Source organism: Sylvia atricapilla, chromosome 6, assembly GCF_009819655.1.
Source record: "Sylvia atricapilla isolate bSylAtr1 chromosome 6, bSylAtr1.pri, whole genome shotgun sequence".
Lineage (NCBI taxonomy): Eukaryota > Metazoa > Chordata > Aves > Passeriformes > Sylviidae > Sylvia > Sylvia atricapilla.
Window position 1 is genome coordinate 25364713 of NC_089145.1, and position 21975 is coordinate 25386687.

The window sequence follows — 21975 nt, forward strand, 5'->3', positions numbered from 1 at the left end:
CTACAGCACATTAAAAAAAATGAGGATCAAGAGGTATTTGTCAGACTCAGAGCATTTTTGATTATTGACTGTTTCCCGGGCACTTTTGTGTGGACGTGGAGAAGAAGCACTCAACACTCTAGGACTGGCAGCACTTCTCATCAAGAGAGAGTGTATTCTTACCAAATTGAGTATTAAAAAGAGTACTTACAAGAGAGGGAAACAAATAACCACCATTAGTGTCTGTTTATTTTGTGTTGCAAGTATAGAAGTATACACTTGTCTAGCTTTAAATTGCATAGAAGCAGGCGTGTCATCTACTTATGTACAGCAGTCACCCAGAAAGGCAAGTTGGCAAAACCTATTCACTTGACTTTTCCATTTGTGTGATGTGATGGGAAGATGTTAGCCATTGTATCACTAAGGTAGGTCTCTGCATGGGATTGAGAAGGGTAGACAGCCAGGAGGAGAGGGCACAGCCAGAGAACTACAGAAGAAGCTGTTTCACACAGCTCCAGGGTCTAAGGAAGTGTGGCCTCCTGACACAGTTGTGGAGATGCAAATACAGTGAGGGAAAAAGTATTCCCAGCAGCAGCATTTTCTTCTCTTTCAGGAAAGTAGCGAGAGTGTTTTGAAGGTGAAGATACACCTGCAAAAGCCCATACCTATTTTATCAGCCTTGGAAAGATTTCTTAGTGCACACCAGCGCATGGGCAAATTAACTGAGAACTTAGCTCAGGAAGAGGGTTAATATGAGGGGGGACACCTGAAATCTGTGCAATTAAAAATTCTATTTGTTTAAAGGAAAAGATGAAAATGCAAAGCATTTATATTGAGGAGAGCAAGGATTACAAAGAAATGAGAAGGAAGAATATCAACAAATGTGAAAAAGCAGAGAAAGACAAATTGAAATTTTCATTATTTCATCTTTTGTTAATCAGTCCCTTCTTCAAAATGTAAGTATGAGGTTTTATGAAGCAACATAAAGTATTAATGCTAAAGACAGTAAAAAATAACTATATACATACAATTAGAAAACCGATTTGGTAGTGTTAAGAGACAGAAACCTATGAGGAAGAGCAGTTTATAACAATGGCTGACTCTGCAGTAGGAAAGCAGTAGAAGAATTTTCACATGGATTATAGGATCGAATTAATCCCAGAGCTCCAGCTCATATTATTCCTCTTGGAAACAAAATTGGGTTTTGGCTTCCAGTTGCCACAGAAATCTAATTTTGATGCTATAGCTTTAACTTATTGGTGATGCACTAAAAATGTCTCCTTAAAAAGCAGTTTCACACAAGTTATGTTTTGCAATCCTAGCAGTTGAGCACTATGAAATCTGATTGTACAAACAGTAAGTTTCAGTCTTAGAGTTGAAGGACTGAAGTTTGTAGCGTGTATCACTGCAATCATTATTTTTCTTTTGAGATTAAATGGTTTGTACAGGATGTAGGGTGTAGCATTTAACATCCCAACAGGAGCAATATTAACATTATTTCCTCCAGGATATTAATTAAAAATTCATGATCTGTGCGGGGTTTTAAACAGGATCTAAAAAGTATTGTTACAGGTCAAAGATGCATGGCAATATGCTGACAGAAGATCATTCCAGTTGAGAGAGTTAAGAGCTTGTACAAAATTGAAGTTGCTAATGCAAATTCTTTTAAAATTCCCAGATCTTTCTTTTAATGCCCATTTGGTACCTGCATCTCCATGTCTTGTCCTGTTAGAAGAGACTGCATCTGGCTCAATACGGCCCTGAGGGTAACTGCAGTTGTAAACCATCAGAGTCTGTCTCAGACATAAATAATCAATACATGTTCACTCTACTTACAGTTGCTCTTCAGAACCCCGCTCTTGATCACTCTTAGTGATAATATCCTGCTCAGGATAGAATTCTGTTCAGTCTCAGTGCAGCTATGTCTATGTGTACTGTAAATGAGTACTTTGATGCAGCCATTCAGTTGAAATAGGTATTTGTCCAATGTGCTGGACTCGCACTTTGTTTGTAAAGTGAAGGCATAGCTGCAGCCAAGACTGCCCGTGGTGCTGTGCTCTCCTCTCACTTCATTTTTCAATTGCTTCGCTGGTGTTATGATTACTGGCTTTTCTGAATTTGTGAATTATGTTGAGGCAAGTGCTACATAGGGGCAAACCAGGTCACAACTTCTGGAAAGTTTGATAGGTCACGTTTGGGGGAAGAAAAACCTACTAATGCATGAACCATAAAAGAATACAACCTGAAAGGTAAGGACAAACTGATGAAATTCCAATTAGCTAAAAGCAAAGGCATTAATTTTTGACTAGCATGGTCCAATGATGGCCAGTCAGAAATATGACCAAAAATATTAGCCTTTGCAAGAGGAAAGAAGTGTTGTGACAGGTAGAAGAATTATAAAAGAAAGGTCTCATAAAATCAGGCCTGCTCTATTAAATTTAACAGCTAGTCTGTCATCTCTTTTAAGTGTAGTTAAGCAATTTGCAAGTTCCTGTGCGAAAACAATCTTGGTATGAAAGGTTCATTAACAACATATTCTTGGGTTGAAAAACAAGTGCATCTGTGTAAACAGTAAGATCTGTTCCATGAGAACCCATAAAGGAAAAATGTAAACAAGCTGAATCTTAGCACATACACACAAACCACCTTCTGACCAAAAAATGGAAAGTAAGAAAACTACCAGCCAACAGGTGCTGCACACAAGGTCTGTGAAACTGTATAAAATAAGTGATGTGAATAAAGAATTGGCTTTTCCCCCATGAAGAAAATGGAGTCTTGGCTAACTTACCACTATAAAGAAGGAAAAAGTTTCCTGCTTAAATGGGCTTTTCTGCCTCATCTAACTCCGCTGTAGCAACTCCTGGATATAAGACAGGAGAGGCAATGAATGTAATCTGAGAGAAGCTAGAGAGCTAAAGCAAAGGTGAAGTGGGAAGAAGGGCATGAGGTCATCTATCTCCCTTGGTCACTAAACCCCTCAGTCCCCACCCACACTTCTACTGAAATTTGCCCCACGCAGAGGGCCACCTCTTTTCTGGCCATCTGTCATTTTAGAACATGATGGATTCAGAATTATTTCCACACTATATGGGTCTTGGCTGAAAGGTGACCATTGTCATCCTTTGTATCTGGAAATCATAGAAGGATTGGTGTGAAAAGGGACCTCCAAAATCATCTAGTCCAACCTCCCTGCTCAAGTAGATTCACCTACTGCAGGTTGCACAGGATCATATCTGGGTGGGCTTTGAGTGTCTCTGGAGCAGGGGACTACACACCCGCTCGGGGAACACTACACACCCTCTGCCTCCTTCAGTGCTCTGTCACCCTCAAAGTAAACAAGTTTTGTTTTTTTTCTCATACTCAGGTGAAATGTCCTGTATTTCAGTTTGTGCCTGTTCCCCCTTATCCTGTTGGGTCCCGTTGAAATGAGTCTGCACCCATCCTCTTGACACCTGCTCTTAAGATATTTGTATACTCTGAAATGACATTGTATGAAACTGTCTATTCTAAAGTCAAAGGCCTAAAACTGTATAAAGCATGGAACAGGTATAAAGTCAGACTAATAAAGCATAGATGTGCTGAAGATGCCTTTCACTGAGGATGGATTCAGACTCTTCACTGTGATTTTCTTCACCTCAGCTCAATACCTGACTGATGTAAAGGACAGGAAGTCTGTGTGGTCAAAGCAAATCCTCCCCTTCTAGCCCTCACCTTCAGATTGCACATGCAGCTGCTCACTAAGCATAAAGCATGTACCAGAGAACCTCTTGCCTCAGAAAGGAACCAGAAAAGTCTACAACAGGCATCTCACTGCACAACTTGATTACACACAAAAACAGCATGTAATTTGCCACTGTAGGTTGGCAAATTACAACCAGTGTGACATTTGGGAGTGGTATAAGGACAGAATGCTTCCAAGACTGTTTAGTCTTAATCCAAATTATTTGCTTTTTCAGTATCCTTATTTTGCAGCTTTAATCCATAAAACATTTGGTTAGATCCTAAACAACTGAAGAAAGCTTTAGAAATCAGCTGTCTTGGAAAAAGATTACTACCTTTATCAGCAAGTCTGCCCTTGCAAGGCAAGGAACAATTACTACCTGCTCAGCTGTGTGAAACCAAGTAATGGTTCTAGCTTTCTCAAACGATTGAGCTATTCCACCTTCATGTAAAAAGAACATCCTAAGTGGGGTTTGCATTGTTTCCTTCACTGTTCCTCTCCCTTGCATTACTTTCTGCTTCAGAGTATTAAAACCAAGAACTCCAGCATACCAAATGCATAGTTACTCAAGAACCTCAGCTTAGTGCTTACCAACACAGCACAGAGAACTAATGCTGAATATCAAAGTACTCACAAAAATGAAGTTCATTTTAAATAAGGTCCATTAAAAGATAAAGACAGTCCATTTCTCATCACACCATGCAGCTCACCCTTCCTTGAAAAACCACCTACCCCTTTGATGCCAGGAGCTGTGAGGAAAGCAACACCATGAGGCAAGAAGCACATTTCCTTCACTACTCAAAGAAATACTATCAGCTCCACCAGCTACTGCTTTTGTTAATGGTAAATGTTTTCCTCTTCATTGCTTGTTTACGGAGCACATGCTCAGAGGAGCCTGATTTCTTTTTTCATTCTTTCTACTGCTTCCAATTTGAGCAATAGCTTCCACAAGGTCTACTAATAAAACAGATGCAAATGTGGCTGCTATTTTTTTTTAACTTCCCTTATAGTGCACAAGTATTAGTAATTCACCAGGACTGTAATAAGCTCTCGGGAATGTAGCAGTCTTTGCAAGTTGGTTGCTGCTGTTTTTGGATTACTGGTTCAGAAAGAAGCACAACCTGTGCTGGTCATTATTTCCATCCAAATTCTGCACCTGGATGGAGGGTCCATTTCTTTTCACCTGAGCAGATTGAGAAGGAGTTATTTCCTTAGGAACTGTATTCTGAATCAGACAAACAACGCCACTGTTCTCCACTTCTAAACTGGTTCAGTGGAACACATTTGAAGGACAGAGACAGAAATGCAAGTGTCTTTAACAATCTGGGATCCAGAAGGCAGACAGAGGAAGCAGAACATTGCTGATGTTGGAACTTCACCCATGTGATGGAACAAAAGTGGAGGAAGTAAGCGAAACAGGAGGCAGTCCTTCCAGACACACACATTCCCTGATCTTTGGGACACCCATTTCTACTATACTGGAGTAACACTCAGGTCATCTGACAAAGAAAGACCAGAGTCTCTCTCTCTTGATGTTTTCTCTGTTGTACTAAAAGGCTTTTCATCTCTGTGCAGACTGGAGCTCCTTAGCACAGCTGCTCTGACCTCTGCTAAGGCTGATGGCTGGCGCTCAGCACTATAGCACAGGTCATCATAAGCATAATTCACATTGCCACAGGGGAAAGTCTGGAGTTTCACCAGTTCAATTCCACTGATATCCAGCTGAGGGCAGTTACTTCGACTTGGAGAGGCTGGAGATGCCCGAGAGCTGGGAGAACTGCAATTCCCATCAAAGCCTGAGTCTTCCCGCTCTGGATTTGCTTTGACCTTGGAGCTGGGGCTGAAGTGACAGATATTCTCTAGCACCCATGATCCATAGGTTGGGTTCCAAAGATTTTTTGTTTTGTTTTTAAGTCTGTGGGCCGATGGGTTGCTGAGCTCCAGCTTCTGGTTTGAGGTCTGCTGGTACCACGACCCGCTGTTGAAGTCGCTGAGGCATGGCAGGCTGGGCCCTCGGGCAGTCCGGTTGCTCAGGTTCTCCACCAGTAGCTCTTGGGGGCATTGTACAAATTTGTGCCCAGCCTGGTGGGATTCCAGTGTCTTAGGTATTGTCTGAGGTGTGAGAGAAGGGCTTACCAGCAGTGGCACTATCCCACTGGAAATGTTTGGGCGCATGACTGTATTCCCTTCATCCTCTGGTGCGGGGCTACACTCCATGGGCAGTTCAGTGTTGATCACATCAGGGTCCTGAAAAAGAGAGACAAGAATCTGTTACACCTTCAGGGTGACTGTCACAGGTTTGGGAATACTCCTGCACAACACACAAGGTGCTATGTTCCACCTGGATATCACATGCTGTTGAGACTTGAATGCTTCCTTTGAGAAGAGACTGTGCTTCATTGAAATCAGTGACTAAGCTGGACGTCTGTAGTATAAAATTTCTCTTTTGAGAGGTTGGATTCAGACCTGCAGCTGTTAAATGCTACTGGATAGTGAGCTCACTGTGCCATTTCATTCCCCATCTCCACTCCATAACTATTCAGCTGTGGCTTTGGAGCAACATTAGGCAAGGTTAGAATATGGACCTTGAGAGAGATCTAAGTACCTTTCCATCACAAAATGAAGGACAATTTGCAACTGAACAAGCTGAGAGCTAAAAGCATCCATTTGCACAGGAACAGTGCATGCTCATTATGTCTTGGGGGAAGATGGGAGAGCGAAGATGGACACTACAAAAGAGCCAACAGCACCACCACAGTAGTAATGTACTTACATCAGTCTGTCAGGACCCTTCACTTGCTTTGGAGACTAAAGCTAATGTCTTCGGATAGTTGGCATTCACTGGATTATGATCCACCTCGATACCAAAGACCAGTACCTGTGTGCAATACTTGATCCTTTCCAGGATGGTAGAGAAGTTTGGCCGATACTCTGGGCTGTGCTGCCAGCATTGTGTCATGATCCGATACCTTAAAGTTGAAAAAAAAAATCGATAAAGATTATTTTGTAAAAAGTGTTTCAGTATGAAGTAATCAGGGGTCCAAGGGCCCAGATGGTACATAGCTCAAAGGAGGAGTGCAAAAGTGGATATATCCTTTCTGTATCCCCTGGATCCTGTCTGATTGGAGAGCCACTATTTAAAGCAAATCCTGTAGTGGTCTGAGGTATACACAAGAGGCAGTAGCTCAAGAGACATTTAGTGATACCCACCTAACACAGAGGGCAATCATCATTCCCTGAGTAGAGGTGTCTTTGTTCACATTTTTTACACCTACTACCTTGGCTTGTGAGAGTAAGGAAATACTTACACTGGTCCTGGACAGTTTTTTGGTGGATCCATTCTTCCTCCACTGGTGACAAATTCCAGCACTTCCTGATTGGTTTTGCAAGGGTAAGGCATGTAGCCTAGAGAGAAAATCTCCCAAAGCAGCACTCCAAAGGACCTATGTCAGAAACCAGCCAACAATACAAATCAGGTTTAATTTGTTCTCCACAAACATAGCTTGCAGCTGTGTAGGCAACACCACAGCAATGACCTTTTAAAGCTGCAGTCCAATGACAGTATTGTGCAATTATTGTGATTATGAGTCAGTGTTTCCATAAAAAGACACCCCAATCAATCAAAACCTTTGCTCAAGCTTCAAAACAAGTTTTGCAGAATTTTCAAAATATTTAGTAACTCTGACAGTGTTCTTTCTGCTGCATTCATTATTACTAGAGCAAGAAATGCCAGAGCTGTGTATGGTCTAACTGAAAAGAACTGTTAGATCTGGCATGGATGTTTCTCACCTTACTTGGTAAAACTTGAGATGTTTCTGTTGAGGAATACATTTGGTGCTGGTAACTTGGCTGCAGGTTGAGCTCTGGGTAGCAGAAGCCCAAGGCAAGAGGCTGTGACCTGGCACTGACCTGCTGCAAAACAGACAGGACAAGGACCTGTGGCACTGCCAGGTGACCAGGCACTCAGAGACACCAGACTTCAGCACACTTAGACTGTGAGGGTACAAAAGCCCAGGGCTTCCTTCATTTGGGGTCCATCCTCAGAGGAACAAGCTCAAGTTGTTATCTTCTTGTTGCATCTTGATTGAATTATTTTAATGATCCTGAAGTTTGAGACCCTGCTATGGGGAACCTAGGGCTAAGCTGGTAAGGAAACCTGGTCTGACTGTGAGTGTAGCTGTGAAGGAACCTCTGCCTAGCTCAGGTGATACAAATGTGACGTCTGGAGGGGCTCCTAGGTGATCAGACAGGGACTTTCAAATGTTTCCTTAGCATTTGAATCAGTGTTTCAGAACAAGACACTCAAGTATAAAATCAAGGGAGAGACATCCAGTGAAACTGAAAGGCAGAAGCATTTCTAATATGGTTCTGCTTTTTTTACATCCACAAGTCAGATAGTCAGTGCCACTAGAAATTATATATGACTTAGACACAAGGAAGTCAAGAGAGTTCTGCCAGGACATCAGCAGGGTCAGAATTTTCAGAGTCACTTTTTGCTACAAAGGTCAAAGTAATTTCCAGTGTATGCATGTTACTTATAATAGACTGTTACAGGAACTGTAGCACTTTCCTTCAAAATATTTAACACTGCCTGCACACAGTTAGGCACTGATAAGCAATCCCTTGCCTTCCGGCATTGCTAACAACTTCAGGAAACTGGGTCAGTGTGGCATTTGAGGGAATGCCTCAGTACAGCATACTGAAGGATCCACTCTACAGAGAAAGAAGCCTTCTCAAGCAACTGGAAAGCTTCCATTCCCCAGCACCTGTGCATCAATGTGCTACTGTTGAGGGGGTGCTTATTTTGAAGAAAACTCAAGTAGCATGAGAAATCAATATATAAATATTGTTTCCTCAGCAACCAGCAAGGACTTCTGATTGAATCTGCTGTCCTTTTATACACAGCAGGAAAAAATATATGAAAGAGTAATCCTGGATGGTACAGAGAGAGTAATTTACAAGGTATTTAAGCAGACCCTGTCACTGATGGAAACGGGAAGATTCTGAAGGCTGAGGGAAATATTTGATTATATTTATCTGGATTTTAAACTTCCTGAGAATCTAATCTGCTTTTGCTTTTTACTTCTCAATTGGCTTTATGTGATATTCTACATTTATGAATAGCAAATTTTTATTATCTCTCTTTACATTTGAATTTTAAATTCTTATTCTGGATTCTTTAGCCATACTTCTACTGAATGCAGTGGGAAGACTTCTCGTACTTTTCTGGGAAACACTGACTTTTTAAAGGTTCCTGCCGAGCACACATTTTTTTTCTTGAGCAGTAGATTTCTCAATGCTTTTCAGTGATTAGAAGAAGGGATTAAAAGACATCTATTACCAGGTATCAGTCTTGGAGGTGAAAATGCCCTCTAGAAAAGCTTCTGGTGGCATCCACTTGACAGGAAGCATGGCCCTTCCTCCCTTGCGGTAGTAACTTGCTCTGGGAAAAATAAAATGCACAGAGAACATCACACAGCCTGAAAAGGCTTTGGTACAGAAAAGATCTTATCACCACAGTAACAGCAGCTGGGGATTGCATGCAACAGTGGGGGCCAACTGAGAAAAAGGAAAAGTCATCAACACAAATAGCACATTGGAACAGGATTTTATATCCTCTTTGCAACTGAGATGGAAACCAAGGATGTTCATAAAGACATCAAAATTGCCAATGCTTTGCACAGTGTGTTGATGCAGCAAGTATTCTTGACATCATGAGGAGATAATTACGGTTGCTGGGGGGATTTTAATTTTAATTTAAGATTATTTATGATCAAGTAGCTAATAAATTTGCCTATGGTTGGTTTAGTGTCCTCAAGTGTTTGTAGTTCCCTGGGACCACAGCTGAAGTGGATTGTTTCATAAACGTAGGCATGTTAATTTACAGTCTGTTAACACAAGTTAGTTAACTGCTCATCAAATTCAGACACCTAATGGATGGTTCCACTTCTTCACATATCATGAAACAGTTCAAACCTGTCAAAATTATACAGATTACTGAGTTACTCACAGAAATGAAATTGTCCTTCACTTACCTGTAAATATCCCTGGCCATACCAAAGTCACCAATTTTGGCTATTCGTCCTGCTCCAGTACAGGTCAAAAGGCAATTCCTTGCAGCTATATCTCTTTAAAAAAAAAAAAAAAAGATTCTAATTCTAAACTCTTAAGTAGTTAAAGGAGTAAAGAAAAAAATATTAGACCCAGTCCTGCAAGTCTTACTTGAGTAATCTTTACACAAAGGAGAAGAGCTCTGTTAAAATAAGAAAGAATTCCACTTACATTATCATTTTTGTTAACCACAATTCTTAAACTGCATTTGAATTATATCTCCTACCCAGCATTTACCAAGCTTTCCCCATTCAGGCCTTCTTTCACTAAGGCAGAAAACAGCATCAGAAGAGGAACAGACCCAACCTCTTTTGCTTTAACTACATTATGACAGATTTCTTTCTTGCTCTATTTTTTATTAAAGAGGGGCATCTCAGCAGTGTTCCCATCAGTTACAGATGTGATGCTGTTGGACAGTCTCAGTAAGCTGCTTGAAAAGTTATGTAGAACCAGATTTGGTAATCTGTTGCATTGTTACTTCTGGATATCTCCCATGGAATCAATCAAAGCTCCATATGGAAGCAGCTGTTTGCTGGGTGCAAGTTTAACTTGTGAGAAATGAAAACGATGCCTTTGTGGCCAAGGCTAAAAAAAAATGCATTCTGAAAAGAAACTCATTAAAATCATAGCACTGTGGGGGTACTGTTAAGTGCCAAGAAAAATAAGCTCCTTGAACAACTAGTATATTTCTTCCCATTGCCAACCTTGAAAAATCTCAGAGGATTTGGAAGTCAGGTTCAACTTTCTCTTCTATTATCAACTGTGACTCCTAGATGACAACACCTGCCCTGCAGAGGCCTCTCTACAACCCCACTACACTACCTTTTACCCCTAGGATTCCTGATATCTGTAATGAAAGCCTTCTTCATTTCCCAACAGGTAATGCTGACATCACTAACAAATACTGAGGGAAATTCCTTGTGTTCAGATTTACTGAATTGTTGGCTAAGACAAAATGAATCCATTCCCAGGCTGCTTATATTAAAGATCTAACACTGCAAAGATTGACCCAGAGATTTTTTTTTTTAAGTCATACACTACTGTTACTATTAGAGTAAGGATTCTAAAAAATAATGCTGTAATGATTAACTCAGAACCTTCCAACTAGAATACTAATCCTCTCACGTAGTTATTAAGAGATCCAAGAGCCAAAACTTGCTGCACATTCTTACTGCTCTTTTTTAATTACAGAAATCTCTACCCTTTTCCACTGGAACTTCCTTATTGTTGCAGTATAAAGGAGTCGGAAAACTGTTTCGGGTGTTCTAATCATAAAGCCATATGATATTCCCATATCTCAACCTCCTGTCTTTTTGCTCTAACTGCTGCTTGCCATTGTTTCCGTGGATTTCTACAGCCCCTGCTCATGGTTTCCCATTTCTGTGCTGTGCAGCCCTGCACGTCAGTACACACACAGTCAATTGCCTGCCTGCAAATCTCCAGGCTGCACCTTGGTTTGGTTTGAGCCTGTGTGACCCTCTGGTGTGCAAGGGTTCTCCTCTCCCTTACACACAAGTGCTGAACACAGCATGCACTTCACAGTAAGGAATCCAGCTGCCCACGGTGCCTAGGAACATTATGAGCTGAAACAATTCGTAATCAAAAATTAAGTTTTTCGATACACAACCAAGAGTTTTTAAAAGATAACTACAACCTTTATCCCTTCTATGATATTTTATTTGAAGCATGCTATATCAACATTTATTGCTCAACAAATGAGCAAAAAGGAATTTGAAGAGATAAATATGGGCTTCCCAAGACAATGCAATCAGGTCAGCCACTGAGCTCGAAACGAAGCTTGAGGTGTGTTTTTATCTCCTATCATCCTTGCACTACCCTTCTCTAGTAGGTGTAATATTTGGCTCAAATATGGTGACACTACCATCTAGTGGACTACAGGGCTAATTTCAACTGTCTTTACATTGCAGGCACCCGAAAATTAGTACTTAAACCCTCTCACTTGGAACAGAACATTGCTCTTCCTCCAAGACTGCAAAGAACAGTGCTGAGCCTAACTCCTAAAAAAACCCAAGGAGATCCACCTGGTCATCTAAGCACAAGCCTGTATTGGTAGAGAAAATAATCTGTCTCCCCTGTGGAGATTAGTCCTGTCTAATCCACTGCAAATCGAAAGTGTATGAGCCTCATGCTCCTTGAGAACAGCAGAAGAGACAATTTCTCCTCACCTGTGGATAAAATGATTCTCTTCCAGATATTTACAGCCACAGGCAATATCCCTGGCTATATTCAGCAGGTCCTGCATTGTTAGCGTGGATGGTTGATTCTGGAAAAGGACATTAAATGGTAAAGGAAGGATAGCAAAGTATATAATTCAAGGGGTGGATAATCATTGAAGGCAGAAGAAGGGAAAGTGAGAGACATACATACAGGATGGGGGAAGGGTTAAATGAGTCAGGAACAAATAGGAACATAAAGCAGATCAAAGCGAAGTGTTAGAAAATGAATAAATTCTTATTTAATCCCAAAACCTTTCAGATTTCACCTCTCTTGGGCACTGTAAATGAGTGCAAGCTGGCAAGAGATTAATGGCCTGGTGTGAATTGCCTGTTGAAGGGGGTGGGAGAGAACTAATCCCTACTGTGTTATGTGAAATCATTAGACAAACAGGTTTAACAGGTGAGATAGAAGAGGAAAAAGAAGCACCTACTTTTAAAGAGCGAGTCAAATAAATTAGCACAGAAATTAGCCGGTGAACAAGAGAGAGTAAAGATGCAAAAGCGCACACCTTTACACCAACATCAGCATTCATCAGCTTATCTGTTCTGGTAGAAGAACAGTGATTACCCTCAGGAGCAGTATGCAAAAAAGGTATGCTGTACTACAGGAGTCCAGGACTGGGACTAACACTTCACCATCTGCACTTCCCTAAGAAGAATAAAGAAGACTTTTTCCAGGACCCCTGCTTATTTCCACTCCCTTTACATTGCTCTCCATAGGGAAATTTTTGTCAGTTTTTCTCTAGGAAAAACTTTATTGCTCTCAGGAAGGGTGAGGAGAAATTACTACACTGCACATCAAAGTCTGAGATATATGAAATAAATTAGGCTCAGCTCTTCAACTGGTATAAATTTGTGCCTCTCCATATGGTGCCTATGCACACCTGCTGAGGACTTAGTGCTGCGAATTCTGATTATAACTTTAGCTCCTCATGTGTCATCACAGTACACTGAAAACAAAGCAGGTATTGAAAAAAGAAAGACCAATTATTTATAGTCTAAATGACAGAGAAGTCTAGAATGGCAGGACAGGATTTTACCTCCTCAGTTACTAATAGACTGGAGTTTCTGGCCCTGCTTTGACTTCATCTCACTGACACCTGCTTGCATCAGGCAGACAGACACAGGTATCTGGAAGTCTGTGGTAGCTGGGACACACACATACACAGAGCCTAGCTTGGCTTCAGTGCCTTTATCCACTTGATAAAAACATGAAAGCAGTCATGCTAAATTCAACCACAAGCCTCTCAGGGAAGTTCTCTCACCATCCTGGGTCGGTTCTGCCGAAGAAAGCTCTTCATGTCTCCTCCAGCCATGAGCTCCAGCAGAATGAAGCGAGGCAGTGTCTGTAGGCTGACACCGATGCACTGCACGATATTTTGATGATTGAACTTACTGAAAGTCAAGGTCACAGCACATGGAAGAGAAACACAGCATTAGTACCTGGCCAGAGTGCATCCATGCTCATTGTGCCTTGAGATTTGACAGTCTGGACTGAAGCGAATCCTGATGCATTAAAAAAAAATTCTTCAACCATATCAAAATGCCTCTCTGTTATGAAGAACATAACCCAAGAACACGGTTATGCCTGGCTTTGCCCGTGAAAAGTCTTCAACAGAAAGTATGAAAAGCTAAAAGTAAAGCAGAGCCTTCTGTCTGTGAAAACAAAATTTAATGGATACACTGACTGAAAGATGAGAGTGACATGAGAAGGATAAGAAAGTTAAGCATGTAAATTTCTTTGGCATTTGTGATACAAAGTCCTGGCTGGTAGGGATCTTAATTCAGCACTGGTTATTTTAGCCATAGTGCTGTCTTGTTGGGGGGACTCAGTTCAGTGTTTAGTCTGCCAGAGGGACTCAGACAATACCTACTGCAGCAGCAGCTTATGTGATTCTGCTTTTTATAAAAGGAAGCTGAGGTTGTCATGAAGCACAGTAAAACTCAGTCATTAGACAGCAGCGTCTTCCCTTAGATAATGATTACCTGGATAATAAAGGAACTAAAAATAGAAAGGAAGTTGGGGAAGAGAAAGAGTTGTGCTACTAAGTGAATCAAGGCACTCCTTAATTGATTAAAATTGCTCTTTAAAAAAACATTCATCAGTGCTACCTCCTGTTCAGCTCGCCAAGTTCTTGCAGACTGCAGGGAGTGGCACTATGTCATGAGATTCATGCTTTAATAGTAGAAAACCAGCATCTAAGTATGAGCCAGGCCAGACAATGAGAAGAGGAACTTCACATCACACAAATACAAAATGTTTAAATCCCAAATACTTACAATCAACCTAAACTATGCTACTATCTTAAAGTCATACTTGATCCTACTATTGTTTTAAGATTATGGATTTCTGTTAATAAAGTAAATTCTAAGGCTGGTGTACCTAAAGTACAGGTGGCAATAGGAGAGGGTGTCTGTTATCTTTTTCAAGAAGGTTTTATAGATCTTATAATTCACTGTCAGAGAGTCATGCACATAGGACCTGATAAAGGTTCTGTCAAGCTTGAAAAGACATCAAATCAAATGCAGAACATGTTTGTGCAAGAACATTGGACTTCTTGCTCCTTTGAACAGGACCAGCAGAAGCGATAAACAGAAGATTTTGTTAAATTGTAAGGATTTTTAGGTGGTATAGAGTTAATTTTCCTCACAGTAGCTCATATGGTGCTATATTTTATATTTGTGATAAAAACAGTGTTGATAACACATTGATATTTTAGCTCCTGCTGAGCAGTGCTGACACAGCATTAAGGTTTCTCACACACACACCTCCCCCGCAGCGAGGAGGCTGTGAGGACAAGAGGTTGTGAGGGGACACAGCCAGGACAGCTGGCTCCATCTGACCAAAGGGACATCCCATACTGCATGGCTCCGCTATAAAAGCTGGGGAAAGAAGGAGGAGGAGGGGAAAGGGTCAATCAGAGTTTGGCATTTGTCTTCCCAAGCAGCTGCTGTGCATGATGGAGTCTGCTTTCCTGGGATGGCTGAACACATGCCTGCTCATAGGAAGTAGGGAACAAATTCTTCAGTGCTGCTTGGCTTACTCACACAGATTTTGCTTTACCTATTAAACTATTTTTATCTCAGCCATGAGCCTTCTTGTCCTCCTGATTCTCTTCTCCACCCCTATGCTGTGTGCAGCCAAGTTGCCTACTGGTGTTAAAGCACCAGAGACAGACAACAAAAGAACCTCTGTTATCTTGTTTGAGATAAACAAGTAGTACCTTTCATGGTACTAAAATGCCATCTGGTGAAAAAGAAGACCAAACTTCTTTTCTTAACATAGGCAAGGGAATAAATTATTTATGATTACCTGCAGTACTCATTTATCCCCTGCTCACCATCAGTAAAAAACCCCTTAAACTATACCTGATAATCAATGCTTCCATCAGGAAATCCATCTCATCCTGCTCAGAGCAGACTTCTGGTAGGGTCTGTTGAGAGGTAAAGGCAGTGAGGGCCATTCCACCAAAGAATTGAGGATATTTGTGTGACCACCAGAGAAAAAATGAAAGAAAAAAAGAAAACCAAAAAAGAAATGAGCATATAACATGTAAATCACCTCAGGAACCTAAGAGCAGGGGCTTGTCCTTTCAGAGCCCAGTTTTATTGCACTGTATGTGACTCATTTGCTAGTTAAAGTCAGAAGAGGAAACCAGGGACCTTCTTGAAGAATTTTTTGTTTGAATTGAACTCTCTGCACAATTCTGGAGAAAAAATAGCTTCAGGTACCCATCAAGAAAATATTGAGTGGGGACTTACAGACCTAGAAAGGTCTTTAAAACGACAATTGTTATTTATCCTCTACTTTCTTTGTGACAACACTGCAGCACATGCTTGCATATCGAATGACACATATGGCCACTTGATTTAAATACTTGTGTTCACATGCCCCTATAGCTTTCATTCCTGCCAGCAGATTTGAACATCTTCTGCTGATACAATGAACTGGATTACCACAAATTAACAACATGCTGATCTCCTTCTGTTTGCCCCTGTGCTTTGGTGCTTCTTCCAGTCTGGATAGTGAAACTGAGTTGGGCAGTTCCAACTGCTTATTAGTGTCCTGGATTTTCATCCACTTTTGTGCAATGGCACAGCTAAGTTCATGACATGAAAGACAGGATGAGTAACAGTAGAACTCCTTTTTATTAATGAAGGCTGTGTTTTTGAGCTGAGCTCACAGAAGCAGATTTGGTTCTCTGAGTCACAAGCTTAAAAAATAACAGAAGCAGACTATGAGCATCCTTAACTTCAGAGATGAGTAATTGACAAAACCTGAGGCAATGGCAGTAATTTCAGAGAAAATCATCCTGTCATCTCTTGCCATTAATGACATGGGAAAATAGCATGATATCGCAACAAATATTCACAACAGCATCTTTAACACTGTGCAATGTCATGAGACTACCTGAAAATTTCACATACAGCAGAAACACTACTCTCAGCATAAAGGGAAGTCACTGAGAAACAACATAGATTTTTAAATACATAATGTGAAAACTTAGGAGAAAGCACTTAAATCAAAGCTGATAATGCCTGGATGCAGCAATGTGTCCAAGCCTGCATTACATATATGGATATGCCTTTATGCATATGATCAACATGAACTTCCATCTGTACTTGTGATAAAATAATGGGTAATTATAGCTGTATAAGAAATTTGTGGGTACTGACCTTGATAGCCACTTGTAGAGGATTGGGATCCCCTGCAATGCCTACCACAGTTCCCTCATAAACCTCACCAAATGCACCATGTCCTAGTGCTCTGCAAGAAAAAAAAGAGAGGGAACAGATGTTGTATGTCCTTGGATCCAGTGTTGGCCAAGCTGTTCTCTTCATCCAGTCCAAGACAAATCAAAAACAGAGATTTGTTTTCACCTCAAAGGTTCTGAAAGTATCTTATCAGTATTTTCTGTCACTGTCACCAAAAAAGAGAGGTTGGATCTTCGATGGTTATGGGCAAAAAAATAGGCCTGCTCAATCCTAGGATGTATCACCAAGTATGGTGAAAGCAAGATGAGAAAAATGGAGAACAATAGAATAAGGTGGCTGCAGACTGATGTCTTCAGGAGATTGTGTAAGCCATAGGAATGATCAAATTGTTCTTTCTAAAGTTTATATTACTTTGATTGGTATCATGCGGATAGTATGAACAGCAAGTAGCATGTATCTCCTAGTGAAAGGAAATTTCCTTGTGATGGGAAATGCTGAAACAGACATATTGCTATAGATTTGGAAGGGAGCTACTGCCAGGAGGAAAGTGCAATAAAAACACAATCATAATAGAGGTGAAATACCTATGTGTGGGAACATGACACAGAACAGTAGACTCATGATCTTACACTTCTGCTTGAGAATTTTATGGAATCAAATTATCTTAGAGGACACAGAAAGTATCATATCTGTTGTATTTTGGCTGACTTGGACTGGATGCTTCGTGGTTAGTCAGATGGGTGTCCCCTGTTTTCTCACCGAAGCAGAGAGATGTTCTTCCGTGGGATCTCCTTCAGCTCGCTCAGAGTGGCGGCCTTCCCCGCAAAGCAGTAGTTGGGGTTGTAATCAGTCATGATGACAGATGTACGGATTTTGCTCAGTTTATATTCTGGGCTCTGCAGTCGTGATCTGGATCCTTCCAGCTGCTGCTTCTTCAGGTGATAAACTGTGGGTGGAGAGATAAACAAAAACGCACAAACAAGATCTACAACTGGACGGAAAAGATAATGCTGGCCATACAGAACAGAATGACACCAATCCCATAATTATAAATAGTCCAGAACTGTCTCTGGCCTGCCAGTATTGTGATCCACTTCAGTCTTCAGTGACTGGATATGCGAGCAGTCTAATTCCTGCAGGCTCCTAATCACCTGGGAACAACTTAGGTTTCCTATGCTGCCCTGTGCATTGGCTGAGGATGAGCGCTCCACAAGACATCTTGCTGACATCAAGTCCCAACAATCAAACCATCTCCCTGAATAAATTATGTATTTAATTACAGGTTGTGATTTCATCCAGTATTGCAGTGGCTGCTACACCTGCTAAGAAGGTTTTCCTGGCTCTTTTGTTCTGGGACAAGTACCAGGGAACAGTAGTCATTTCCTTGTGGGACTGTGCTTGTGTCTAACTGTGGCTGGTGATGTTTTCTATCACTTCTTTTTCCCTGTTCCTCCAATCCACTTGGAAGACAACAACACTTTGGCTCCAGGTATTGAAAGCAGTAGCACATGGCCAGATGGTCTCCTTTTGTCTAATTTAACTGGAAAAAGCCAGGTCAAAGGGGGATAAGAAGTAAGTGTATCTTACTGATAGACAGGCTGCCACAAGTGAGGATCATTCCAAGCACCACAATCACAGAAACCACAGCTAAGAGGAGGGGGAGAGGCAGCTGTCCCTCTGGTATAGGACCCTGGGGCACTGGAAGAATAAAAACAGAGGTGCATTAATCAGAAAACAACAAGGGCTAATGTAAAACATTCCTCTGAATGTTGCTTATATTTCAGAAAACAGTATAGAGATCATGGTTATAGCATCTTATAAAAATTACAACAAATCCCTCTATACAGCCTTGAAAGTTGAAAAAGTATCTAAATAATTTAAAAATCATTGTGAAGATAGAGCAAAACTGATGAAACACAGATTCCTTATCCATGCTTCAGTTTTCTATAATTGGGAATGTCACTACTCATAAGTTGAAAATTTCTAGTCTTGATGTTTTGGAGCTCCAAGAGGAAATAACTGTGAGTACAAGGCGTCAGCTGACAGGCACAGTGGGAAACTGCCATGGAAGGAAGCAATTTGTGGCTTAAATAACTCAGCAGTAGGTGGTACGTTATCCTGGAGAGGTATTTATGCTTAAATATCTGATACACTGAGCCCATTCAGGAAATTCAAACCACGTCTCTTTACAGATATTTTACCTCCTGCCTAATCCAAATGTGACTGTTGGAAATGGTGGCAGAGATGTAATGATGAGACAGCTCAGCATGTAAACAAAGGTCAGCAGGAATTTTCAGTCCTATGTTTGACTGACATTTCTCACAATGCCTTGTCCACTGGAGCCACTAGCTGTAACTTGGGAATTGAACATCAGAAAACCAGAAGGAGATATGATAGAATGAATAGAGATGCCATCCAATGAAGCAAAAACTTAATTTACCAGTGCAGGTGACATTGTCGTTGGCCAGCACAGCCCCCATCTCACACTGGCAGACTGGCAGGTTGGTGTCAGGGTCCCGCTTGCAGTTGTCTGAGTGGCAATGGCTGCAGTTAAGATAGATCTGAACCTCCACCTCACCATGACTCTCCATGGCTGAACAAGGAATCAGACACAACATGTTGGCTTAGTTCAGTTTTTCCTATCTTGTTCCAGTAAGGTAAAAAAAAACCAACAGAACAAAACCCAGCAGGTACCTACAACTTCTCTCCTTCACTGCAAGAGAGCAGATAGTGCAACACAGGGTGGACATGTCAGAAGCCTGATGGGGATCAGTAGGGAAGAAGATATTTGGTTCCTTAAGCAAACAGAGAGGCCTTGAAGTGAATTGGAAAAGTCGGGGACTGAGGATGTGCAGTTGAACCTGATGACTGGTGTCTCTCCTGGTTTAGAGATTGAGAGAAAAAAGGTCCCAGAGCACTATGGAAATATTTAAAGAAATGACCACAGCTAAAGGTCTGACCTGCAGAGTGACATAAGCTTTAATGAAATGAATAAAATACAGAGACAGAAGAAGAGGTAGAAGGGGGAGGAGGAAGAAGGAAATGGAGAGGAAGAAGGAAAAAGGAGGAAGAAAAGAAATGAGAACAAGAACCATAATGTACCTGCCAAGGGATGCAAGAAGATTTCTCCTATGGGGTTCACAAAAGAGATGCCATCCTGCCCACTAGCTGTGATATCATCACTGTCAGAAGAATGTCCCCCTGGGGAGAGAAGAGCATGGTTAGCTGATCAGTGCTGCATGCTGCAAAAGAAGTGATGTCTCTGAAGGGCTGCATTCATTCCCATTATTACCTGAGGTCACTCTGCAACCTTCCAGTGATATTGGATCATATAATGTCAAACTGCCACTTGACCCAGCAAGTACCATTATTAGTGAAGTGACTTTATCTAATGTAGATTTCTCAGTTCAGCAAAGTAAAAATGAATTTGTTTCAAAGAGAAAGAAGAAATGGAACATTTTCCTTGGGTAACTTGAGAATGTGTGAAGGAGTAAGTCATCACACCTTCCAAATATTAAATCACATAGAAACACTTTTGTATCCTTGATTTCTCCAGTTATAGAGAGATGGTGGAGACCAGGGTGAGTTTCACACTATTCAGCTGGAAATACCTGTGCCTCATTTCCTGCAGCCACGCACAATGTCTGCACTAAGAGCACTGTCCCTGACCTGCAGGTGCTCTGAAGGGCACAAAATTAGTCACCATGAATACTGCCCCAGCAGGCTTACCTCTGTACCCTCCGCCTCCTCCCCCAGAAGTACAAGCTCCTCCTCCTCCACCAAAACCACCAGAGGTGGTCCACTGGAGCTTGGCTAGTGCTTGGGGACAAGCTTGGCCTCCTTCTCCACCTTCCAGAAGGGACTTCCCAGCCTGAGGAAGCAGACTCTCATCTTGCCAGCCACCACCTCCACCTCCAGTCAGAGAGTGAGAAAAGAGAACAAGAACAGGTGAGAAAAGCACAAGCAGAGATGCTGTGTAGACAGACAGAGATGAGCCTCTATTAATTTCTTAAGTGCCTAGATCAAGATAAACCTTTCTTTAAGTTTAAAACAATATACAGACAAGGTTTCCTGTTTGTTATTGCCCATCCTTGCTGCCATGGGCAACAACAAACAGGAAACCTAATGCACAGCCTGTGACATGTGCTGCATAAACCAACACATCAGCAGCAATTCAGGGGAATATAGGTTGGATATCAGAAAAAAATTTTTTACAGAAAGGGTGATAAAGTACTTGAATGGTCTGTCTGGGGAGGTGGTGGACTCACCTTCCCTGGATGTGCTCAAAAAAGACTGGATGTGGCTGGCACTCAGTGCCATGCTTTAGTTGAGGCGTTAGGGCATGGGTTGGACTCAATGATCTTGAATGTCTTTTCCAACCTACTGATTCTGTGATTCTCTAATTTCGTGTGGTTTTAAGAAAGCGAGGAGCCTACAACTCCCCTTCAGGATAACGGATATGGGCAGTCAGCCATGTAACATGCTGAGTTTCCCAGGGAAATAAAAATAAATTTGGTTTCTACATCTCACTTTAGTGGCCTCTCTGTAAGCCTAAGCAGGACGTGGACAACCACCAGATTTTTTTTTCTCTCTTAGGAACGGATTCTAGGCACAGCCATCACAAAGTTATAAATAAGCTTCCATTCCTGGTATAATTCCCATAATAGAATTGTTGTTAGGGTTTAAGGGGAGTAAGAGGAAAAGGTCTTCTCTTCAAAGGCCATTGTTACAGTGCGAAGGAGAGGGTTCCATCCCTCAAACGTCTTTTTCCCTGGTTCAGTTCTTAGAAGAGTCCTCCTAGGAGTTGCCTCTATGGGAGCACTCATTACCTGTCCTGTGCATTCTCCTTTTATCTGGTGACACAACATATAAGAAGACATCCCTTACAAGCTACCAGAATATTTCTAAAAACTCCTGCCACAGAAAAGTTCCAAAAGACTGAAAAAGAAGCCCTTCACTTCATGCCTACAGGACAATGAGTGTATTCAGGCACCTGATTCAGACCTTGTGTGGTTTTAGTGTCTCACCTGCTGCCCCAGTCCTCCCATTGACTCCAGGTACTGCAGTGCTGTTCTCAAATTGCTCCAGGGGTACTTCATCCAGGGAGCTGTCCTGAGCCTTCAGGTAGGCTTTTCCTCCTCCTCCTGCTGCGATGAGCAAAGGTTCGAAAATCCCATCCTTCTGCTGGAAAACCCCCCATCAAACATCAGA

At 41.5% G+C, this 21975-nt stretch overlaps 1 protein-coding gene across 1 annotated transcript in view; it reads right to left on the bottom strand.

The window, feature by feature from the left end:
- Positions 1-757: 757 nt before the first annotated feature.
- Positions 758-21975, bottom strand: part of LTK (leukocyte receptor tyrosine kinase) — a 92798-nt gene continuing 71580 nt past the window's right edge. Inside the window, exons 15-29 of the mRNA XM_066321234.1 lie at positions 21792-21948; positions 20494-20676; positions 19867-19965; positions 19205-19357; positions 18352-18462; positions 17524-17710; positions 16726-16816; positions 15418-15482; positions 13314-13443; positions 11998-12095; positions 9736-9828; positions 9042-9143; positions 7009-7143; positions 6579-6669; positions 758-5947 (exon numbers count right to left, since the gene is read on the bottom strand). Coding sequence (XP_066177331.1) covers positions 5174-5947; positions 6579-6669; positions 7009-7143; positions 9042-9143; positions 9736-9828; positions 11998-12095; positions 13314-13443; positions 15418-15482; positions 16726-16816; positions 17524-17710; positions 18352-18462; positions 19205-19357; positions 19867-19965; positions 20494-20676; positions 21792-21948 — 2469 coding nt within the window. The 3' untranslated portion in view covers positions 758-5173. The remainder of the gene's footprint in view (positions 5948-6578; positions 6670-7008; positions 7144-9041; positions 9144-9735; positions 9829-11997; positions 12096-13313; positions 13444-15417; positions 15483-16725; positions 16817-17523; positions 17711-18351; positions 18463-19204; positions 19358-19866; positions 19966-20493; positions 20677-21791; positions 21949-21975) is intronic.